We start from the raw sequence: 23,323 nt of genomic DNA on the forward strand, positions 1-23,323 counted from the left end.
GATCAAAGGGACTAAGGGAGGGGACGTAAAGCAGGGTTCCAGGCAGCTGTATTTATCCACCCACATACACTTTTTGGTTTGTGCCCAGCCTTCAGCCAGTGGGACAGGCATCATGCTGGGGTCTCGCCCTTCAGCCCGAGAGGAGGATTGCAGCCCCCGGGGGGGAGCTGAAATGTTGCCCCCCCCCACATGCCTGCTTTGCCTCCTCTGACACACGGCATAATACTGAGATCCCAGCCTGGGAAGAGGAAGGAAGGGCCCTGACCATGAGTCACCATCAGCACAGCCAGTCCCCACTGGTACGAGGACAGGGAGCTGCAGACTCGGGTCCTTCTGCTGCCCCCAGCACTGGGCAGTGGCATGCCAGCCAGGAGCGTTCTGACCCTGCCTCTGGGACAAGGATTTTACCTTCTAGATACCAGGCAGGGGGCAGTTGGGGGACTCTCTCACTAGGCCCAGGGTAAAGTGTTGAACCTGTAACAAAGGGCTCGTCTTTCCCACCTGTGTCTTGCTGTGGTGCACCGAGTGCAGGTGTCTTCGCTATCGCCCCACTACAATCCTGCCCCTTGCACTCGTCAGCTGCCTGGCACCAGCTCTCCGGCCGGGACCGCACCTGACGGCTGGCAATGAGCCACAACACAGCCCATCCCTCTGCCCACACACTGCTGGCCACCTGGGCTTCACAGAGCCCCATCTGAGCCCCCACGAGCCGTGGATCCCAGGCCATGCTGCAGTTATCAGTTCCCCCGTTCCAGGCCTTCATCCCTGCTGAGCAGGTCCGTGGAACAGACGGCTGGCACACGAAGAGCCTCAGACATGAGCGAGTGCACGCCCAGCCTGCCGTTGGGAGCACATCAGCCCTAGGCGCTCTGTGCCGCTGACTGGCCCCCCAGGTGCAGCTGCTGGGGTTATTTTCATAGAATTCAAAGCCAGCAGGGACCAGCCTGGTCCTCTGCTTTGAGCTCCTGTTAACACAGGTTTGAGAACGGCCCCCAGTGATTGGTGCTTGGCCTAAAGCAGATCTCGCAGAGACCCCCAGCCTGGATTTAAAGACCAGCTGAGGGAGGATGTGCCCTGCCTCCCTAACTGAGGGCACTCGTTGGTTATCCTCACTGCTGAAAAGCTGCACCTTATTTCTAACCTGCATTTGCCTGGCTTCAGCTTTCAGCCCTGTTACTGGCAGCGAAATCTCCCCCCACCATGGGCACCTACCGCTGCAGACAGATGCCCAGTGGGATGATCACATTATTGTAATGGGGGGGGCGGCAGCTGGGTGCTTCTGAAACCCCCACAAGGCACCTTGGGCAAGAAGAAATACCTAACAGTCAGGCCCTTACGATCACGTCACCACATAGGTGCTGATCGTACCCCAGGAAAGTCAAGTGTCCTTCCCCTCTCCCTCAGGCAGGTTTCCCTGCATTTCTGCAGCTCTTTTCTGAGCCCCTTTCTAAGCTGGCACCAGCCCGTTGGCAGTGTGGGGTTCAGCCCTGGACACAGCAAGTAGCGATTACTGCCATATCCAGAGGAGATACCACTTCCCTCCTCTCGTCTCTACCCACGAGGAGGGCAGGAGCTCTCGCAGCTACAGCAGCACTCTGGGAGCTCATCTTCAGCTGGTTCCCCACATCCCTTCCAGCATCCCCCATTCCAACCCAGCTTCCCTTTGCCTGTGTGACCCATGCTGTGTTCCTAGCTGCACGGCCCTGAACACGTATTGTTCCAACCCCTGACCAAGGGATCCAGCTGGAGCCGCATATAGCACCTGGCACGGGTCACTGCTCCACCACTGTGAGGCAGCTGCACATCGTACCCGCGCTGACTTTATGTTTTATTTTCCTACTGCCCAGTGCTCGATACACCGAATACCATCGGGCTGAGAATAGAGCCCTGCAGGACCCTGCTAGAGCGAAGCCCTGGCGTGATGCACCCTCACTAGCACGAGATCTCTGTGACCAGCCGCTGGCTCCAGTGACCCTGCAGCGTTCACGTTTGAACCAGGATGCCGGGGGGCACTAAGTCAAAGTCTGTTACGACAGCTGAGACCTTCACCAACCTCCTCCTCCCAGACAAGGGCTCTGCTGTCAGAGGGCAGTAGTGCTGGGGCGGGACTGTTGGCGAGGAGCTGGACTCTGCACCGGCTGGAGGCAAGAGCTGCTTGGGCCACCACTCATGTGCCAGATGTTACTGGCCGGGATGGGCGGGAGAAGCATGGGAGGGGCGGGCAGGAATGAGCATTTCTTCAGGCCCCACCAACACCCCTTGCTCCAGCTGGGGCTGCAGGGCAGCTTGCCTCAGACAGGAGGGGAGGTCGCTGGGCAAGGGGACGCAGGGGCCTGAGGCTGCGCTGGGGACTTCAGAATGGGGGGCGGGGGAGAAACATGCCCAGAAGAGCCAGGACCCACACTGCGGTCTCAGCCTGCAGGGGGAACGGCTGCTCCCCCTCTGCCGTAACAGGAAGCTTCTGGGGGAAGAGCCTGCTTCACCCAGCCCAGAGCAAAGTGCTTTATGACAGGGATCTCCCCCCAACACACACACACACGATCACCACATGCCCCCCTCCCCGGCATTCAGACGGGGGGGTGGGAAGCGCAGGAGGTGAGAGATTTAAGAGGAAACTTGAGGGGTAGAGCAGGGGGGGAGGAGGGATGCCAGGGGAACAGCCCCACTGGAGCTGTGACCCGGGCGAAAGGAGGCTGCCCTCCCATGCCAAGACAGTCAACCTCCCCACCCCACACTGCGCCAGCCAGCCGCCTACAGCTCCAGCCGTGGGGGAAGGAGGCGATTCCTCATTCAGTTTCAGTTTAAGAACCAAAGTGCAGCAGGCTGCAGAGGGAGCTTTATTCACACAGCCCCATGCACGGGGAGCAGCGAGCACACACAGACGCACGCACGCGCACACACACACACACACACACCACGACATCCCGCCTGGACAGGCGCCGTACACAGGAGCAGGGCGCAGAGGTCGATGCACTGGGGCTCGCAGACAGCCGCCCGCAGGCCCAGCAGCTCATCTGTCCACCTCCCCAAAGACGATGTCCTGCGTGCCTGCCGAGGAGAGGGGCTGTTAGACAGGGCAAGGCAGAGACTCCTCCCGGCACCCAGCGAGGCAAAGCCAGCCCTCCTGGCCCCAGGCACAAGGCCTCTTCCCCCTCCCCCTACATCAGGGCCCTCCTTGGGGGGTCAGGCAGGATGGGCATGGGAATCGCTAGGGGGTTAGGGCCCATCACGCGGTACCACCAGGCTTGTTTTGGCCAGAGGAGCTCTCGTTGGCCCCCCGGCCAGCAGCCGCCAAACTCCCTCAAGCCCCCTACAGTGGAACTGGGGCACCCAGCACACAAGCAGGCCCTGCCCCACAAGCTCAAGAGGGGTCAGTGGTCCCAGGGGGCACGGTGCTTGGAGTCAGCAGGGCTGTGCCGGGCCCAAGGCACCCCAGATCTGGCTTCCTGCTTGGCCCCGGCATCTCGAGAAGGCTCCCCCCAACCAGCTGGCACCCACACTGGCCCAGCAATGCCAGCCACTCTGGATCAGCAGCCCCCCCTCTCCTCCCTGCTGTTCACTGCCTGCACCACCTCCTCCCCTCCCCCGGTGCCCAACATACCAATGATGGCCACCACATCTGCCAGCATGTGGCCCCTCGACATCCTATCCAAGCCAGCCTGGGGGGGGGGGGAGAGGGAGGGGAAGAGACAGCGAGTGAGGAGCAGCCAGGCCCAGCCCAGCTGGCTGCATCACCCCAGAGCCCCCCAGCCAGCACAGAGCTGCACATGTGCTGCTAGCTGGACCCCTGCCCATGCAGCAGCCTCCCAGAGCCGTCTGCCTGCAGAGCAGGACAGGAGCCCAGAGCCCGCTGGCCCCATGAGCTGCTGCCTCCCTGCTGAAATTGGCTGCTTTCTGTTCTTGTTTCCCCTCAAAGCAACAGGGTCAAGGGCTCTAGGGACAGGCCAGCCCGGCTCCCCGGGGCCGGCGAGAGCAGGAGCCTGGGCTCCCCGGGGGCTGCAGCCCCTCCCCCAGTGAACAGACACACGGGTGCCAGCACATGGGACGCAGCAGCCTGGCCAGGCCCTGGAATCTCCCTGCAGGGAACAATCCTGGGCGCGGGGGGGGGGCACACTGGCAGTCCTGCAACCGCCTTGGGGGCAACCAGGCAACACCCTGGAAGTGCAGAGCTACAGCTGGCATGGGAGGGGCAGAGCTACGCAGCCCAAGCTATGGTGCTCAGGACACCCGGGCCAGCCAGTCTCATCTCACAAGCTGGGCCAGGGAGGGGGGTGGCTCCTTTTCCTCTCTCACTTAGCCCCCCACCCGCCAGTGCTATAGTGGGCAACTAGGGCAAGCACTGACTCCCATGGAACAGCGCCCCCTAACGAGCTCCCCAGCACAGTGCTGGGGCCTGTGCTGGCCTAGAGACCAGAGACCCCCCACGAGCCACCCTGGTTGCTTGTGGAAGCGGGTGCTCCTGTGAAGTCTCCCGTTCCCAGCCCACTCAGCCTGTGGAGCTACACGCAGTGGGCCAAGCACTAGTGAAGGGAACAAGTGCACTGTTTTTCTGTAGGTCCTACAAAAACAGCAGTTACTATTTGCCCCTTTCTCAAGCATTCTGCTTTAGAATGCCACAGGGCAGCGCCGCCTGGCGCAGCACGAACACCAGGCTGAGGCCCTGAATGGAAGCGCCTTCCCCGGAGCAGAGGTTCTGGGCCAAGCCCGTGGTATGAAAGTTCACCACGCACATGTGTCTTGAGCCTCAAAAGCCTCCAGCTGGAACCCGGGGCGTGTCCCTACGGCCTCCCCCACCCCGCCTACGGCCACCGCCTCTCACGGCAGGTGGGACTGGGGCTGCACAAGTAGGGCCTGAAACTCAACCCCAGGCTGGAAAACAAGGTTTCCTGCTCCACAGCCAAGAGCAGATCCTTCCAGCCCCCGGGCTGGGCAGGACCCCAGTGATCAACGCCCCTCAGCCCAGGGCCCCAAGTCAAAGCCTGTACCAACCTCATCCCCATGAGGGTCCAGCTGCCCTCCACAGCAATGGGGCCCAGGAAGCATTGCCCCCCAGGGCCAGGCAGGAGCTGCTCAACAACAGACCCAGCTGTGCAGGCTGCACCTGGTCAGCAGCTCCACTAGCCACAGGCAAAGCCAGAAGCCCAGGGCTGGCCCCGGTGCCCAAAGCAGCCCCTTGGCAGGCTGAGCTGCGGCTGCCCACACTTCCCTTTTCTGTGCCGTGTGGCTTGGGAGCAGATCGGACCCACAGCTCAGCGCAGGGGAAGCGATCCACAAGGATGGGCAGAGCTCAGATCGTGCTGGGCACCTAGCGCCCAGACACTGCTCACAGCCGCTCCCTGTGCAAGGCGGGGAGCCAGAGACCCAGCAGATCCCTGAAGTGACACACCCCCAGGACGGTCCCTGCCCCCCCCCAAGCAAGACACCCCATCCCGTCCCTGCAGCACCCCTAAGCGAGACACCCCATCTCCTCCCCAAGATGGTCCTTGTGGCCCCCCTAAACGAGATACTCAATCTCCTCCTCCCAGACAGTCCTTGCAGTCCCCCTAAGCGAGACACCCCATCCCCTCCCTCCAGACTCCCCCAGCAGCACCCTTAAAGCGAGACACCCCATCCCCTCCCTCCAGACTCCCCCAGCAGCACCCTTAAAGCGAGACACCCCATCCCCTCCCTCCAGACTCCCCCAGCAGCACCCTTAAAGCGAGACACCCCATCCCCTCCCCCCAGACTTTCCCAATAGCACCCCTAAAGCAAGACACCCCATTCCGTCCCTGTGGCACCCCTAAAGCGAGAACCCCCCTTTCCAGTCTGCCCCGGCAGCCCCCAGCCTCAGGGAATCTCCTACCAGGTGAGCGAAGCCGGGTGCCTTGATCTTGCAGCGGTAGGGGCGGCTGCTGCCGTCGGATACCAGGTACACGCCGAACTCGCCCTACGGGATGGAGTAGGGAGTTGGCGATACAAGCAGAGGTTCTGCAGCCCTCCCACAGCCAGATGGCGGCGCTGAGCACAGGTGCCCAAGGTGGGGTGGCATTTGGTGACCCCCGTCCCTGCAGACGGGCGGCCTTCCCCTGCATCTGATGCTCAGGCAAGGCAAGCCTGTCTCGTCCCAGCTGCAGCATGAAAGGGTGGCCTACACGGGCACAAGGCAGCTGGCCCAAAGGACTCTGGGACACAACAGAACCCAGCAGCTCATCACATGACTGAGCAGAACCAGGGACCCATGCGGGGCAAAGGGGAGCCACTTGGGTTGGGCCTGTCAGTGAGCAACCTGCACAGCCCCCAGGACCCCATCTGCAGCCTACACCCAGAGCTGCCCCAGACAAGTCCCTGGGAATCTGGCCCAGTGGTGCCCCCCGGGGCAGCTGGAGCCAATGGAATGTCACCAGCGCAATCACCAGCCAGTGGTAACTGTCCTCTAGCACCAGCCCATTCCCACGGGCAGTGCCAGCAGCGAGCAGCCAGGCTCCGGCTGAGTGGCAGGGGCAGCAGCTCTAACACACCCCCAGGGGCTCAGCCATCTCTCATAGTTTGTAATGGCAGCAGAACGTGCCCCCGCCTCCACAGGGCACAGCCAGGGGGACCAGTGAGGGAGGAGGGCACCCAGGGCATAGGCAAAGGGCTGTACGCCCCGCCAACCAGGTACCTTTGGGGCTTCGATGGCTGTGTACGTGGCTCCGGGTGGCACCTGGTAGCCCTCTGTGTACAGCTTGAAGTGATGGATCAGCGACTCCATGGAGGTCTGCGCAGAAGGGAATTCAGAGCATCAGACAGGCGGCCTGGACCATCCCAGCCCGTGGCAACACACACAGCAATATACAGAGTGAACGTTTCCACGGGTCCTCGCCCCAGCGCAGGCACAAGGCCCCCAGCAGGAAGGACAGTCGCCCTGGGGCTTCACAGCAGGCAGGTAGCACCGGCCAGGCCCAGGACTGGAGCCAGGGCTCTGCTACTGACTCACAGAGCAACACTGGCCCAGTTACTTGACTTCTCTGCGACTTGCTTCTTCTCCTCCAGAAACACGGCTGCCGAGATTCCCCAGCCCTACCACCGTGCGTATCGCTACTCACTACCCGCAGCTCTGGGCAGGAAGTGACCAGGAATGCAGCCCCCCTCCTCCTCCATCCCCAGGTGCCAGGTCTTTAGTGACGAGGGGTCAGGGCCCCTGTCTTGGGTCCCAGCCGGGCAAAGACATTTCCTCTCCTGTGGGCAACAGCTCCCCTCACCTGCCCCCGTCCTCGGCTTTTACCGAGGGCCCCCAATCGAAGGCAGTTTCCATCTGGATCGTGCATATTGCAGCAGGACGAAAGCAGCCCCACGGCTGCACAGAGCGAGAGGCCCCAGGCTGAACTCACACACCAGACGCAGGGTTGTTCTCCCTCTGTTGCAGACAGTGAAACTGAGGCACTCAGAGGGCTAGCGACACCCAGGGTCACCCGGGTCGAGTGCTGGTCACAAGCCCATCTTCCATCTCATCTTCCCTCAGTGACTCATACTGTGGCAGCACCTGAGCCCAGCCCAGCCCCCGATGTGCCAGGTGCTGTACAACCTGGAACCTGCTAGCCAAACAGCACTTTCATTTGCCTGCTCTCCAGGCCCCCGCAGGGCTCAGCGCTCCTTAGCAAAACGGGGTCACACTATAGGAACAAGGGAAAACAGGAATCGCCCATGGCCAGCAGCCACCTGTGGCTTGCGGCCGTCTTCGCCCAACCAGCTTGGCAGGGATGCCAGAGACCCAGGAATTGCTGGCCCACTCCCCTTCCAAAGGAACCCCCCTCAGAGAAAGGCGCGAGAGCAGCACCAGTGCTCTCCAGCTGCGCTGCAGCCTTGGGCCCCCTTCCGGGAAGCCAGCACCGTGCCCACAGTCACAGCTGAGCCTAGAAGTCAGGCGTCTGGACTCCCCAGGGTATCCACCCTCCCCCGAAGGCAGGAGCCCTGCCCCGCAGTCCTCTGCTCTGACACAAGCCCCGCTTCCCCCGAGGCTGGGACAGGCTGCAGCACACGTTAGAGATGCTTGTTCCCTTCCCAAGAGTCAAGGCCCCAGGAGCAGGAGGCGCCGCATTCCGTTACCTTCATCTCGGATCTCTTGGGAGGAGAGATTTTGGCATCATCCACTTTGATCTCCCCCTCGGGCATCTTGTTGAGACTCTGCAGGATGATGCGGAGCGACTGGCGCATCTCCTCCACCCGGCACAGGTACCTGCCGCAGGACAGGGGCCGGAGCAGGCTTAGCCCAGGCAATTCCAGCCCACCAGGGGCCAGGCAGCAGGACTGACTGGAAGCCTGAGCACCGCACAGAGGCGGATGCTTAGTGTGAGCCACGCCCAGCCCTGCTGGACTCTCTGTGGAAAGGATGCTCAGGGCCCCGTCGGCCGCGAAGACAGCTGCTGTCACATGGCTCAGGCCACGGAGAGGCTGCAGAACAGACAGGCGCCTCAGGGGGAAAGGAGTGAGCCTGAGACTGGTCCTTGTGCTGCAAGGGCAGCCTTCAGGCATGCCCCTGAGCAATGAGGACCTCCCATGGGACACGGCCCTCCCTGGGGCTAGCCCCCGCCCCAGAGAACTCAGTACGGGACAAAGCCCTCCCTGGGGTCAGCTTCCCCCCTTCCCCGGAGAACTCATAACGGGACACGGCCCTATCTGTGGTCAGCCCCTCATCCCCAGAGAACTCACCACAGCACACAGCCCTCCCTGGGGTCAGTCTCCCCTCTCCGAAGAGCTCACCGTGGAAAATGGCCCTCCCTGGAGCACCACCTTCCCACTTCCCCCTCTCCCCCCACATGGAAGGCACCTGTCATAGCAGTCACCCTGCGATCCAATTGGAACATCAAACTCCACCTGGTCGTACACGTCGTAGGGTTGGGTTTTGCGGAGATCCCACTGGATTCCAGAGCCACGGAGCATCACCCCACTGGGAAGGGCAGAGAGGGAAGGGTTAGCTGAGCAGCGGGGCCCTGGCCTGGCAATGGCCAGCCCCAGACTTGGCTGAGAAAGCATAACTCTTCCAGGGGGCCACTCCCAAATCCGCCGCCCAGGGGAAGTTTCTACTTTAGCCTGGGCACTTGGCATCAGCCTGCCTGGCAAGAGCTTCCAAAGCTGATTAAGCCCCACCCCACCCCACCCCCGGCCACTATTAGCCCATTACTTCTGGGGAAACCGAGGAACAGCAAGTGGGCAGGGGCAGAGTCAGGTACAGATCTCGGGATTCTGCTCTCCTAGCTCTAGCCACTAGATGGCACTGAAGAAGGGAAATGCACCAGCAAGTATACTGCAGCAGCAGCAAGACTCCCCTCCCAGACCAGGGGCATCTTCTCACGCACCTGCGCCAGGGTCTCACGCTGCTTTCGACACCATCAACCATCCACTGACACCCCAGCGAGGCCGGCCCGCAGGGGAGGGGACAGAGAGCATACAGACCTCATCTTCCCAGGACGCTCCCACCCCCAATTCCAGCCTGCCTTACAACGTTACCCTGGGCAAGGATCATACCTAAAACCGTAATTGAGAGCCTCCTCTGCGGTTATGACTCCAATGTCAACCGTGCGATTCTTCCAGATCCGATTGTTTGTGAGCATCTGCCAGGAGACAGGGAGTGAACATAACGAAACGTCACCAGGCGCTCATTCCAAACACTTGGCCCTGGCTGCTAGCAGGTGCACGTATGATACAGCACCCGGGCACTCCGAGCACCCAGAGGCATTTCACCCCATCGCTGGAATGCAGCTAGCTCTGGAGTGGAACACAGCAGATGTTAACAGACCATGATCACGTCACATTCTGCACCTCTCTCAATTTCCCCTGCAGTTGAAGATGGAATTCTGCTTTTCCTGCTCTTGATGGTGATGTAATCAACACCTCGACTAAGGAAGAGTGCCGTCAGCAGTGCAGAGCAACCCAGCCGCCGGGCATAGCGCCTCCACACACAGCGGGGCCTGCGAAGAATTTAGCTCTGCCGTCAGCCTCCATGCCCCAGACACACACAGATTTGCTCACCCTTGTAAAAGAGCACCCCACCCCATGCTCCCTTCGTGGCTGTATTAGCTCACTAGAAGGAAAACTTATGTGGATCCGATTGTCTGAGCAGCCACTGGGGGCTGGATCAGCCGACACAGACCTGGCAGAGGGCAATCCCACATTGGCCTGACCCAGGGTGAGAGAGGGAATGGAATGCACAAAACCCTTCTCAAACCCTGAGACATGCGGACTCATGGGGCTGGAAGGGACACAGGATTCCTACACTCCCAGGTCCCAAGCAGGGGTCCCCTCCCTGTGGAACAGCAGGGGCTGACTGCAGAGAACAATTCCACTCCCAGTTCACACGGCGACTCATCCTGGGAGCCGCACCTCTTCCAGCTCATCGATCCGGATGGAGAAGTTCTTGGTGAACTCGTAAATATCGTCCATCAGCCCCAGGGGCAGGTCCTGTTGGGGGGTAACGGGGACAGGGTTAGCACAGGCAGAATCTGAGCTCTTCCTGCAGCACATATATGTGCATGTGGGACAGGGCTGGGGGGAAGACAACACACACACGCTTGGAGAACTCGGGGGGATCATTCAGCACCCAAGAAGCAGGGGGCCAGGTGGTTGCTGCCAAGTCTGAGAAATGCTGATGAGGCCCCAGCCACTCCCCACCTTCCCTGCTGCCTGGCTCTGAGTATCAAGCCAAGCTGCAGGAGGGACAGAGGAGCCCAAGGTGGGATCCTGCCTTGGCCTGACCAGCCGCAGACCCTATGACACCAGTTTGTGGGGAGGGTTGGCCCCCAGCTCAGGACCATGGGCGTGAAACACTCAGTTGCCAGAGTCACACTTTGACATCTTGTCTGAGCGCTGAGCATCTCCAGCCGGCCGCCTTACAGGCCCTCCATGGCGGGGAAAGGGGATCCTCCCTCTGTTTAGGGTTACAGAAGGGGGACGCAGCCTCTCCCCGAATGGGGCTCCTGGCAGTGGCAGGGCTGCAAGAAGCCCTCCCAAGAGGCCAGCACTGCTCTCAGCAGACCGGACCGGGACAAGGGGCTCGGCAGGAAGTGCCACTACTGAAGAAAGGAGGAGGGGCTTGGGTGCCCATGCCCAATCCGGCACAAGCTCCTTCTGCGGCTCCGCCCACCCCAGCTCCCCCGAGCAGCTGCCGGCAGGACGCTGGGAGCCGGGTCCCTTCATGAGCTGCAGAGGGCGCCACGGTCCACCGACAAGGGTCTGGGGACATCCCCACACTTCACGCTGTAGCAACCAGTCAGGCTACCCACACGAGGGAGGCGGGCAGAGCTCTGTATGGACCGGGGCAGCGCAGCGCTAGAGGAGAGCTGCATGCTGCTGGCTGTACCTGGTGCACCCCGCCTGGCCGGACGTAGGCCGCATGCATCCGGGCCCCGGAGACCCGCTCGTAGAACTCAAACATCTGCAGGGGACAGAAAGAGCACTGCTCACCCACATGCCCAGCACACGCGGGGCGCAGAGCATGAGCAAACCAGGTTGGCTGGCCAGCCTTAAAGTGCCCCCCCCACAACCCTAGGGTGATCCCAGCTCTGCAGGATCCATCCCACGGAGCATCCCAGAGATATTGTTCCCGGGGGCATGGGGAGCAGCCAACAGCTCTTGCTGCCAACGCCCTGGCAGGGACTGGTCACACCCCGGCAGGACCCCGTTCCAGGGCCTGTTTGGTGAACTAGGAAGCACCAGCGTGTTCCACAGAAAGGGGAAATGAGTCAGTCTATCCAAGGCTGCCAGCTGAGCCCCAGCCAGCGCCAAGCAGGGCCAGGAAGCCAGGCAGAAGAGCAGCCCGGGGAAGCACCGTAGCAGAGGAAGACAAGGCAGGATACATGGGGCCTGCGTAATTTACCCCTGGCCTTTGGCACAGAGCTGCTTAGCCCTGGCCTGCAGAATCCTCAGCAATGGCTGAGCTAGCAACTGATTCATGGGCAGCGCCATCTGACTCAGGCTGCTATCAGCAAACCCCTTGGGCCAAGGGGGAATTCCTCCCAGGGCGAATCACCCCACTCCGGATCTGGGGCCTCTGGCTCTGCCTGGGACTGAGCTCCAAGGGTCCCTGGTGACACTGGGCGTTACCTTCCCCAGCTGGGCCAGGAAAATCTCCACCCACCTTAGATAGCACTGGCCTGTTGGCTGCATTTTGGGGCTAGGCACTGGCTGAGGAGGCACGTGCTGTGGCCCATTCACAGAGACAGGATGCTAGAGCAGAGGGGCCATCGACTTCTGGCTGCCCTGCCCCTCTTCTGCGATGATGCTGCTGGCTACAGTTAGAGCCAGTTTTGGGGTTTACCTTCTCTCTCTCCTCAAACATCCAGAAGAAGGGGGTCATGGCCCCGACGTCCAGAGCGTGGGTGGTGAGAGCCATGATGTGATTCAGAAGACGCGTGATCTCCCCAAAGAGAACTGGTGGGGGGCGAGGGGGAGAAAGAGAAAGCCCCCGTCAGAGAGAGACGGGCAGGCAGAGTAGCATATGCCTGACAGACACATGGGGAAGAGGCAGGCGGGCAGGCAGAGCAGCAGGTATCCAACACCACACAGGGGAGGGGCAGGCGGGCAGAGCAGTGTGCGCCTGACACACACACGGGGAAGGGGCAGGCAGGCAGCGCACATCCGACACACCCATGCACATAGGGAAGGGGCAGCCAGGAAGAGCAGCATGCATCCAACACCACACAGGGGAGGGGCAGGCGGGCAGAGCAGCATGCGCCTGACACACACACAGGGAAGGTGCAGGCGGGCAGCGCGCATCCGACACACTCGTGCACACAGGGAAGGGGCAGGCGGGCAGGGAGAGCAGCATGCGTCCAATACCACACAGGAGTGGGGCAGATGGGCAGAGCAGTGTGTGCCTGACACACAGGGGAAGGGGCAGGTGGGCAGCGTGCAGCCGACACACCCGTGCACACGGGGAAGGGGCAGGCGAGCAGTGTGCAGCCGACACACCCGTGCACACGGGGAAGGGGCAGGCGGGCAGCGGGCAGCCGACACACCCGTGCACACGGGGAAGGGGCAGGCGAGCAGCGTGCAGCCGACACACCCGTGCACACGGGGAAGGGGCAGGCGAGCAGCGTGCAGCCGACACACCCGTGCACACGGGGAAGGGGCAGGCGAGCAGCGTGCAGCCATCACACCCGGGCACACGGGGAAGGGGAATTACCAGATGTGGGCTCAGCCCTTCTCTCTCTCCAGTGCCCTCTTCTGGCCTAATTCAGAACAGCACCAATGGGCTCTGAGGGGTTGGGCACTGGGTGATGTGGGAGCAGGGACAGGGTATGAAGGGAGGATACTCGCCCAAGCTCAGCGAAGTGCCCGGAGGCTTCTCCTCCCCAACCCCCGCCCCCGACGCCCACCAGAGGGAGAGAGAATGCCGGGGAACTCCAGGGCAGTGTTGGGCGCAGGACCCCCAGTTACTAAAATAGCCTCAAGCGTCTTGCTCCCTCAGTGCATTATAGGTGATGGACTCTGGCCAGAAGCACCAGGGCATAAGCCAACTACTGACTGGCAACTCCTATGCTCCTAGCGAGGACCCAGCTGGCTACCTGGACAAATGGGCATTGGCCTTGGAGACTCCCTGCCAGGGTGCCAGCTAGAAAGCACAGGACAGGGAGAGGCATATGGAGGAGGACTGGGGAGGGGCTGTCTTTGGGACTCGCTTCCACTGAGCCAAGGCAGCCAGTGTGAGGGGAACACTCACCTCGGATCCATTGAGCCCTCAGGGGCGGAGTGATGTTTAGCAGCTTCTCCACCGCCAGGGAGTAGGCCTGTTCATTGCACATCATGGACACGTAGTCGAGCCGATCGAAATACGGCAAAGCCTGCGACAGAGAACAGCCTGCAAACACCCATCCGGCACTCGGCCTGCAGACAGCCTGGCGCTGGGAGCACGCCAGCCCGCGCAGGGCCAGTTACAAAACAGGGATCTCTTCACCCATCCCTGAGCAGAGGAACCGCTGCCACTGTCCCAGAGGAGGGGAGGAGCCCAGCGGCCAGCTAGAATTGCAGGGGCACTGGGGTCATTCCAGCCGAGCACCGCCAGCAGACAGGGCTCAATTTCACATCTTGCCGAAAGGCAGCCCGGTGCCTCAGGCACTGCTTCAGCGCTGAGAGGACAGCGCGCGCCCTGTGGACTCGCCGTCGCCAGGGCTCGCAGGGCGTCGCCCACCCAGCTCTGCTTAGCCACAAGACCTGGTACAATCGAAGTAACAAACGTGCAGGCCTGCCACTCTGGGAGCCTGAGAGCAGCCCCACTGCACATAGGGAGGAGAGGAGCCCACCCTAAAGCCTACATCAGTGGTCCCCAAACAATTCTTTTCACCCCCCCTTACGAGTAACAGAATGCATTCACACCCCCATTCCCCCACACTAGGGGCAGAGCTGGCAGCGACAGCGGGGCCCAGGAGCCGGGCCGCAGAGCCAGGGCCACAGCCCAGCCATGGCTGGGGCAGAGCTAGGGGAAGAGTGAGGCTGGGTGGCACCCCCTCCCTGCCCCCTTGTGGAGGCTGGCATGGGTCCCACTGCGCACACACCCCTGGGGCGTGCCGCACAGTTTGAGAACCGCTGGCCTAGACAGTTGGAAGTTTCTTAGGGCACAAGTACCCCATGTAATTCCTTTGCTGAGATGGGAACCAGAGTACATGGTTTTGTACCAAGATCAGCGTGAGGGGTTGGAGAGTCCCGGTGAAGGTCTCCCTCAGCCTTGATCTCCAAGGACAAAGCAGCACCGCAGTGAGAAACGCCTGCTCCTCGCAGAAGCAAAACATTTCACAGTCCAAAGACTACAACTCCCAGAAGGCTTTGCTCTCCCTATTCTACAGCTTCCTCCTGTTCACCTACAAGTCAATAGCTACAGCTATGGTCTGCTGAGTTTGGAGCAGGCAGAGGAAAGTTGCTGCCTGCCACCAAACCCTGAACTGCCTGCAAGGCCCATGTGAACAGCCTTCCAAGGCTGGTACCTGGGGGTCAGATCACAATGCTGTGTCTCTGCAGAGCATGCACGGTACTGCTTGCACACCTAAGCAGCAGCACTTGGATTGCTGTCACTCAGGCAGTCAGTCGGAGTCCATGGCACTACACAGCTGGCGGCTGACCCTTTCCTCTGGACCAGGCAGATAAAGCAGGGGAAGCGGTGCTGTGGACACCATATAGATTCAGTGCTGCTGATGACAGAGAGGGCGCCTGACCAGGGCTCTGTGGTGTAAAGCAGGAGGAGCTCTGCTGAAGTCAATGCACCAGTGAGATCTGAATCCATCCCTCCAGCCCCCAGCTGCTGGCCTGGCCCCTGGACAGAGCTGTACTGCACACGCTCCCTGTGTCTCTAGAACAGCAGCGCACAGAGGAAGGGAACCGTCAGATCATCTGCACCCAGCTCAGCCTCTGGGCACTCCCCGGGATGCCAGCTGTGCTCGTGCCCTTCCACCTGCTCTTCCAGAGCAGAAGCAGCTTGTCCTTGGCGCACGTCACCCTCCTGGTCTCCGCACAGAACAGACCAGAGCCTGCCTGAGGGGAGCTCCTTTACCATAGGGCAGAACAGTGATTATCCCTTGTGTACAGGCAGGGAAACTGAGGCATGGAGGTGTGTAGTGACCTGCCCGAGGAGTCCGTAACAGAAGCAGGCTCCTGACTCTCATGTCCTTCCTCTAGCCCTCAAACACCCCCTCTGAACAGCACTGAGTCAGCGCATGAGGACCTAAACGCAAAACAGAACCAGCTGGCATGAGGGAAGCACCAGCCTCCAGCAAGCTAAGCAGGGAAGTGAAACTTGGCATGTCTCCCCATGGAGGTAGGAGCCCCGCACAAACACTGGCTAACGCTCATGAGCTGAACAGTGCCCCCAAAGTGAGTCACCGACCCAACAGGCCTTCACCATTCACACCTCTTGCTGTCCATCCCCAGCTGGCTGCCTCCCTGCTCCAACAGAGGGGCGCAACTGGGAAGCAGTGCTCAACGCTCGCCCTGGTCCTGCCCCCGCTCATGTGCCCGCCTACCTCCCCTCGACTTATGGGGCACGAGTACGGACTCGCTCACTGGGAATCACCTGCCTCCAAATGCCAGCCAGGCGCTTACACTCTGCACTGCTACAGCCAGCTTGGGCCGCCAAGGGAGCGCGTCACTAAGCTGCTTCTGCCTTGGCTGCACGCCCCGAGCACGTCCAGAGTGCTCTGCCACCCGCAGCTCTGCCTGGCTCCTGCCCCATGTTTACTGGGCTGGATTACTTCAAGTGCTGCTTCCCCGGTGGCTGGAAAGATTACATCTGATCTGGACAGTAAATCAAGGGAGCGCTGTTTACAAGGCCCTAATGCAAAGTCTGGCAGGACACTCCATCTTCCCAGCTTCCTCGGAGGCTGCTGACGTCTCTTGTTAAACAAGAGACGCACACACGTTTTTTGTCCTGCTTGTGCCAGCCCTTGCTCTTTACTCCAAGGGGCAGGACCTCGGCGTTCCCTACCACCACCCCGCCCATGGCGCCTGAGGGTCCCAAAATGTTTTACAAATGGGAATCAGAGCCCATGACCCCAGGTCAGACAGGACAGGACTCCCCCTTACAGAGAGGGAAACAGACTTACCCCACAGTGAGTGAAACAGGACTGGAACCCAGGAGTCCTGGCTGCCGCTCGCGTACCCAAGCCACTGGACAACACTGCTGACACACTGTTCCCTGCTGCTTCCCCCTGCTCCCACTAGATGCTCCCCAAATACAGACTAGGCGGCCACCCCTGCCGCTGAAAGGGACAGGCTGCCCCAGGTCACTCTGCAGTATGGGCAGGGCAGACTGCCTCCAGGGCACCCTCCAGCCTGCCAGGTGGGGCTAGGTTGGAATGCACTGGGCAGCCGGGAGAGCATTGCTGACTGCAAGGCAGGGCTGTGGGGCAGAAGAGCAGGGAGCCCCAAAGGCCTGATTTGGCCCCTGCCTTGCCCTGGGGCAGAGAGAACTTGACACTCACGTGCAGGAGGTTAAAGGCCTGAGACGATTCTCCCTTTGGGACATCAGTGTTTTCCAGAATCGCCATCCGGGCTGGCACAGAGGATAGGGCAGACAGGGAACAAGTATGGGAAGCAGCTGAATCCCTGGGGCCCCATCATGTAGCCACTTTGGGGAATCCCCAGGGATTGCAGCAGGAGCTGGGCTTGCAGGATCGGGCTCTCAAGGAGCAGCTGGCCTGGGTGCAAAAGCCCTTGGAGCACTGCGGGAATGCACAACGGAGCTGCTGGCTGATGGAGCCCACCGCACTGCTGCTCTGCGATTGGGGTGTCCAGGCAGGGATCCAGGGATCACAGCCCCCCTGCGGTTACCTGGAGATAGGTCTTGTACTCGATGAGTTTCTCTGTGCCACGGTGCAGCAGGCCAATGTGGGGGTCGCATTTCTTCACGGTCTCTCCACTCAGCTCCATGACCAGTCGCAGAACCCCATGGGCGGCTGGGTGCTGGGGCCCGAAGTTTAGCGTGAGGTTAGAGACTTTCTTCTCAGCCGGAGGGTCCTTGTCTGCTCAGGCACAAGGAGAGCAAGAGAGGCCATGAGACGGCAGGGTACACCTCTGGACAAGGGAGAGCACTCCAGGGAGACCCACCAGCCCTCCTGCACTAAAAAGGCTGAGCAGGATTAGAGCTCGGGGATGGAAGGGAACTCAGGCCCCACGGTGCATGCCCCACAGCTGACAGCCCTATTCCACGCCTCCCAAACAGTGCGATTCCCACCACTTCCCTGGCAAAACTGAGGAGCAGCCCTATCCAGCAGTTCAGCCTTGCAGAGCACTGGGCTTGTCTATAGGAGCGGCCTCCCCACACCTGTCGCTCTAAGGCCTCCCTGCTCTTCTCACGTTATGCAGGGGGGTCGTTTGCTCTCTGGGCGGCCAGAGTGAGTGCGCTCCAACGTTCACTGTGCCCAGTGTAAACTAAAGAACGGCGAGTGCCCCACGAGTCCAGAGGCTGGGAGCGCCCGGTTATGGTGAGGAGGGAGAGTGGGAGCGAAGGGTGCAAACTGGCTTCCAGCACAGATCGTGGCTCCCAACACAGAAGCTCAGCACTTGCCTTGGAGGGGCCACCCAGGAGGAAGCCTCGTCTGGGCCAAACTGTCCCAAACTTGGTCTCTGCCCAGCAGGGGAGCAGGAGGAAAATCTTGAAGGCGTCTCATGAAAAATCTGACCACATTTCTCTCTCTCTTCACGCCTCCTGGGGCTGCTGAAGTGGGAGAATTCCTAACGTGAAAAGCCGTGGCCCGGGCAGAGCACTGCTCTGCCATGTGAGAAATGCCTGAAAGCATCACACTGAGGAAGTTTGCACTTCCAAATACATGCACAGCCTGCAGGCCACCCCCTAGCCTGCCCCCTAGCTCCTGCTGGGCTCCGAGTAAACCTGCCCTTGGGGGCTTTCTCCTTCCAGCTTGAGTCATTGCTCCTTTGCAGATAGTTCGAGAAAAGTCTCTTTAGCTCAGTTTTCTCTTGGACACTCGCAACCCCCAGACAATGCCCCTTGGGGACGATAAACTCCGGGGACAATCGCAACTGTCAAAGTAACGGAGCTCAGCGAGGTGCAGCTGGAGTCGCTGTAGCATTCACACATCGTGGAATTTCAGCAGCTCGCCGGCCGAGCCTGCAGTCCCACAGTGACCCAGCACAGGGAACCTCATTTACAGGGTTCTCACAATGGCAGGCCTGGCACTGCTCACCTGGGCACACAACACTAAACCACGGTAACTCCCCCCCGCCCCCCAAACACGTGTGAAGAGCAGCAGACTGCTAGGGACAACTCCACAGCCACGCAGCCCATCCGCCACCAGAGCCATGCAGCCCACCCAGCTCCCCCCTACATACACCCCCCCAACAAGCATTCCCCCACAACAGTGTCACACACAGAATGTGCATTCGCTTCTTTCTTCCTCTGGCTGCCAAGATCAGAGCCTTCACAGGAGGGGAGCATGCCCCATAATGCATTCTGCATGGGGGGAGAAGTCCCTTCCTGACCACTGCAGCAGTCAGCTCACACCATGACACACTAGTCAGCCGTCCTTAGATCAAATATTATAGGTCATACGTTAGCCTGCCTATGACCAATTGTTTTTCAATCCATCGGCAGCACATGTCTCAGTGACCAGAAAGACAGCGAATGCATTCACAGGTCTGCCGACTACCAGGACACTTGGCTTAAAGGGACAGGCCAGCTAAAAACCCCAGTCAGCACTTCACACAAATTGCGTTTTCCTTGTAACTAGCAGCAGCATGAAATTACAGAACAGGAGAGCGTCTATCCTGACTTCTTGCCACTGAGGCTCTCTCCTCTCCACTTCCTGCGTTCAGGGTCTCGTTTTCTAATCTTGCAACGCAATGCACTAGGGTCTAGATTTCCAGCCCAGCTGAGGGATGTTTCATGGACTTTAAGACCAGAAACGACTATTCTGAACATTTAGCCCGACCCGCACAGCACAAGCCAGAGAATTTCGTTCCATGAGTCCTGTGTCCAGCCCATATCTCGGGGTGGAGCTACAAATCTTTTAAAGACAACGTCTTAGACTTCTCCTGACAGCAAATCCACCAAACCCCTTAGTACACTGTTCCAGTGGCTGCCTGCCTTCATCCATAAAGATTTGTGCCTTATTTGTAGTCTAAATTAGTCTAGCTTCAGCTTCCAGCCACTGGATCAAGTTATGCCTTTTTCTGGCAGATTAAAGAGCCATCTTCAATCAGAAACCTCTTCCCCGGGTAGGTGCCTGTAACTGAACAAGTCACCTCTTAACCTTCACTGGATACAGTAATTAGACTGAGCTTTTTTTAGTCTCTCAGGCAAGTTTTCTAGACAGTGAATCATTCATTGGGATGATTTAGCTGGGGATTGGTCCTGCTTTGAGCAGCGGGTTGGACTAGATGACCTCCTGAGGTCTCTTCCAACCCTGATATTCTAGATTCTGTGTAATTCTGTAGCTCTTTTCTGAAAGCTTTACAATTTGTCAACAGTCTGTTTGAAGAACAAGCACCAGAATTACACACAGTATCCAGTAATGCCTATTCCCCTATTTGTACAGATAGAGGATCGCATAAGCCCTCTTAGCTACCGTATCACACAACTCCTATCCAATTGGTTAGCTACCAGGACACGCATGCACGCAATGCCCAGCCCAACAGGAGCAGAGCACAAATTTTTAACCACTTTGTTATTGTTTTGAGGGCAGGTGGAGGGAATGCAGCTTCGGATCAACTTAAACATTTTGTGAATTTGTGACTCAAACCAATCCCCTCCGCAGCATGGCCAGCAAACCCAAATATTAGTTATTCCTACATCCTATTCAGAGTCACTGCACTCCAGGATACTGTCCCCCATCCTGTCAGCGTGACCTGCAGTCTTTGCTTGTGTTTGGCTGTGTTAAAACGTAGGTTCGAATCAGCCCATCTTACAAGGCGATCTCCAGCACTCTGTACAACTGACCTGTCCCCCATCATCGCTTCATGCACAGAGCATGTGTGTTTGGGTTTCAGATGCAGCAAAGACATCTCAAATCCAAAATCCTGTTTCCACTTACATTAAAATAAAAGCCATGGGATCATTTCTATCAAAAGGGAGACGCCAGTTAAAAAAAAAAAAAATCTTTAAAAAAACCAAACCTAGAGTTCTTTCCTTACCCAGATCACCTTAAACTAAGGAAGCTCCCTCTATGCTGACCCACATCTGTTTTCCATGATCTCAGCTTGGACAATGTAAGGCCCCGATTCAGCAATACGCTCCGTGAAGATACAGGGGTCCATCTACACAGAGCTCACTACAGGATCGGGCCCAAGAGGGCTACTCAGCTGCTAGTCTAGCGACGTTCACAGAGGTGGGACTGCACACCCCCCAGGGGAGGGATTGACTCCAAACTTAAAACATGACAATCCCCAACACAAGAGCATGCACATGGTGATGATGCATTTAATGGGGGCAGGCGCCTTCGACAGAACTTACCATTCCAGGGAGGAGGCACCCACTTCTCAGTCTCCTTGGTGGGGTACATGACCGCACCTGCCAACTGCTGGGCCCACTCGACATCCGGCTGCCACTGCTTTGAGCCTCTGGACACAGAGATAAGGAAAGAGTGTCAAACCCAGCAAGGGGGAGAGAGGTGACTTTTGTGCCATGGATAGTCACACAGTGGGAGCAAAACAGCCTCTCCCATAATTTCATAAACCATCAAAATCCAAACTTACGCTGGCAGGATTCTGACCGGTAACCATGCAGAGAAAGGCTTCATGGCTCGTTCCCAAGCACCTGAGCTAGCTAGTCTCCAAGATCAAGCATCATCAGCAAGGAAGTTGGAGGAAAACCTCAAACGTGCCTCAATGTGCCCACTCTGTCACAAGGGCACCGCGTACACCTGCCCCACAAGCTAGGGGGCTTGTATGACAGCCACCCAGTAGCCACCCAGTAACAGGAACCAGCCAGGAGCACGGCAGTTTGGTTTCTGCAGGAGGCAAGTTTCTGGGTCCTGTTTGCAGCAGCTGGAGTAACAAAGTGAACAGCCCCATAACATGCGCAGAGATCTATGGTAACAGCCAAGTACAGTGTCCTTTCTAGGGGGCTGGAGAATGCGTCCCCATGGGGGGAGCTAGCAATGCTCTCACTCATCCACTTCTATAACAAACCCCTAACCTCTGAGTTACTGAAGTCCTCAAATTGCGGTTTGAAGACCTCAAGGTGCAGAGAATCCTCCAGCAAGTGACCCGTGCCCCACGCTGCAGAGGAAGGCGAAAAACCTCCAGGGCCTCTGCCAATCTGCCCTGAAGGAAAATTCCTTCCCGACCCCAGGAGGTCAGACTAGATGATCATAATGCCCCTTCTGATCTTAAAGTCTATGAGACAGGGAGAGGAGGGCAATGCCCAGGAGGGTCCTGGGTGTGCGGGAGGCAGGGGAAAGGTCCCTGAGGAAGATCCCAAGAGAACAGGAGATTGGGGAGAGATGCCAAGGACATAGGAGGAGGCAGCGGGAAATCCCAGGGAAGGTGGGGTCCCCACCAGGGGAGATGACAATGCCCTGAGGGTCCTGGGGGTGCAGGACATGGGTAAGGGGTCCCAAGGGAGGAGAAGGAGGCAGAGGAGGGGTCCCAGTGGGGAAGAAACAGGGGAGGAGTCCCCGAGGAACAGGTCATGGGGGCAGGCAAGGGGAGATCCCAGGGGGGGGGCGGGCGCGCAGGAGGCAGGGAAGGGGTCCCGAGGAAACACAGACGGAGAACCCGGGAAGAGGGACTCCCGGGGGGGGGGGTGGGGATGGGAATGCCCAGAGGGTGGGGAGAAGGCAGGGGAGGGGATCCCGGGGGGGGCGGGCGCGCAGGAGGCAGGGAAGGGGTCCCGAGGAAACACAGAGGGAGAACCCCGGGAAGAGGGACTCCCGGGGGGGGAATGGGAATGCCCAGAGGGTGGGGAGAAGGCAGGGGAGGGGATCCCGGGGGGGGCGGGCGCGCAGGAGGCAGGGAAGGGGTCCCGAGGAAACACAGAGGGAGAACCCCGGGAAGAGGGACTCCCGGGGGGGGGGAATGGGAATGCCCAGAGGGTGGGGAGAAGGCAGGGGAGGGGATCCCGGGGGGGGGGATCCCGGGGGGGGGCGGGCGCGCAGGAGGCAGGGAAGGGGTCCCGAGGAAACACAGAGGGAGAACCCCGGGAAGAGGGACTCCCGGGGGGGGGGTGGGAATGCCCAGAGGGTGGGGAGAAGGCAGGGGAGGGGATCCCGGGAGGGGATCCCGGGGGGAAGGATCCCCGGGGGGAGGGGAAGGGTCACGGGGGGGACAGAAGGGGGGATCCCAGGAGAGAGGTGCGGGGAGCAGGGGACGGGCGGGGGGAGTCACCGGGTCGCGAGGGGGGTGGGGGGGCGAAGGTGCGGGCAGGGTCTCACCTGCTCGGCGCCGCCCCCAGCCGCAGCCCCGGGAGCCATGACCCTGAAGGTGCCCGCAGCCGCCGCAGAGCCCTGAGCGCCGCCATCTTCCCAGCGGCGCCGCGGAGAGGCGGGACAGGAGTATGCGGCCGCCCTCTGCTGCTTCAACGCGGTAAGAAAGGCTGGCGGTGAGCCGCCATATTTAGTGAGGGCAAAGGAGGCGTCATGGCCATATCCGGAAAACCGGGCCGGAGCCGCCGTCACCCACAGCGCAGCTGGCCGCCATGTTTAGTACGGGCAACATCCGGGACATCAGCTCGATTCCTTCTCTGTGGCCGTGTTCGCGGTGCCTCCATCTTCCCTATGGGTAATATCCGGGAGCCTGGCCTGGCTTCACCGCCCATACAACCCGGGCATGGGCACCATCTTTACTTTGGGCACAAGCAGCCTCGCTGCTCTGTCTCCCTTCCAGTGGAATGGCCTGAAGAACAGCAGGGAGCCATGCTGGATGAGGG

General features: G+C 59.9%; 1 protein-coding gene across 2 annotated transcripts; it reads right to left on the reverse strand.

Annotated features, from left to right (window-relative positions):
• Window positions 1-2,814: 2,814 nt before the first annotated feature.
• Window positions 2,815-22,946, reverse strand: NDUFS2 (NADH:ubiquinone oxidoreductase core subunit S2). Of its 2 annotated transcripts, none has more exons than XM_030541976.1 (14): window positions 22,830-22,946; window positions 20,909-21,015; window positions 17,272-17,462; window positions 13,676-13,796; window positions 12,272-12,384; window positions 11,315-11,389; window positions 10,339-10,416; window positions 9,484-9,569; window positions 8,786-8,905; window positions 8,065-8,194; window positions 6,641-6,736; window positions 5,843-5,926; window positions 3,602-3,659; window positions 2,815-3,048 (listed from the first exon to the last, which is right to left on the reverse strand). In XM_030541976.1, exons 1-14 carry the CDS (start codon window positions 22,913-22,915, stop codon window positions 3,011-3,013), a joined length of 1,383 nt encoding a protein of 460 aa, XP_030397836.1. In that variant the 5' UTR covers window positions 22,916-22,946; the 3' UTR covers window positions 2,815-3,010. The 2 variants fall into 2 exon arrangements, with proteins under 2 accessions (XP_030397836.1, XP_030397837.1); XM_030541977.1 differs by lacking the exon at window positions 22,830-22,946 and adding an exon at window positions 21,151-21,391.
• Between the last annotated feature and the right edge of the window lie 377 nt (window positions 22,947-23,323).

This window comes from Gopherus evgoodei, chromosome 24, assembly GCF_007399415.2.
Source record: "Gopherus evgoodei ecotype Sinaloan lineage chromosome 24, rGopEvg1_v1.p, whole genome shotgun sequence".
In the NCBI taxonomy this organism is placed as follows: Eukaryota; Metazoa; Chordata; order Testudines; family Testudinidae; genus Gopherus; species Gopherus evgoodei.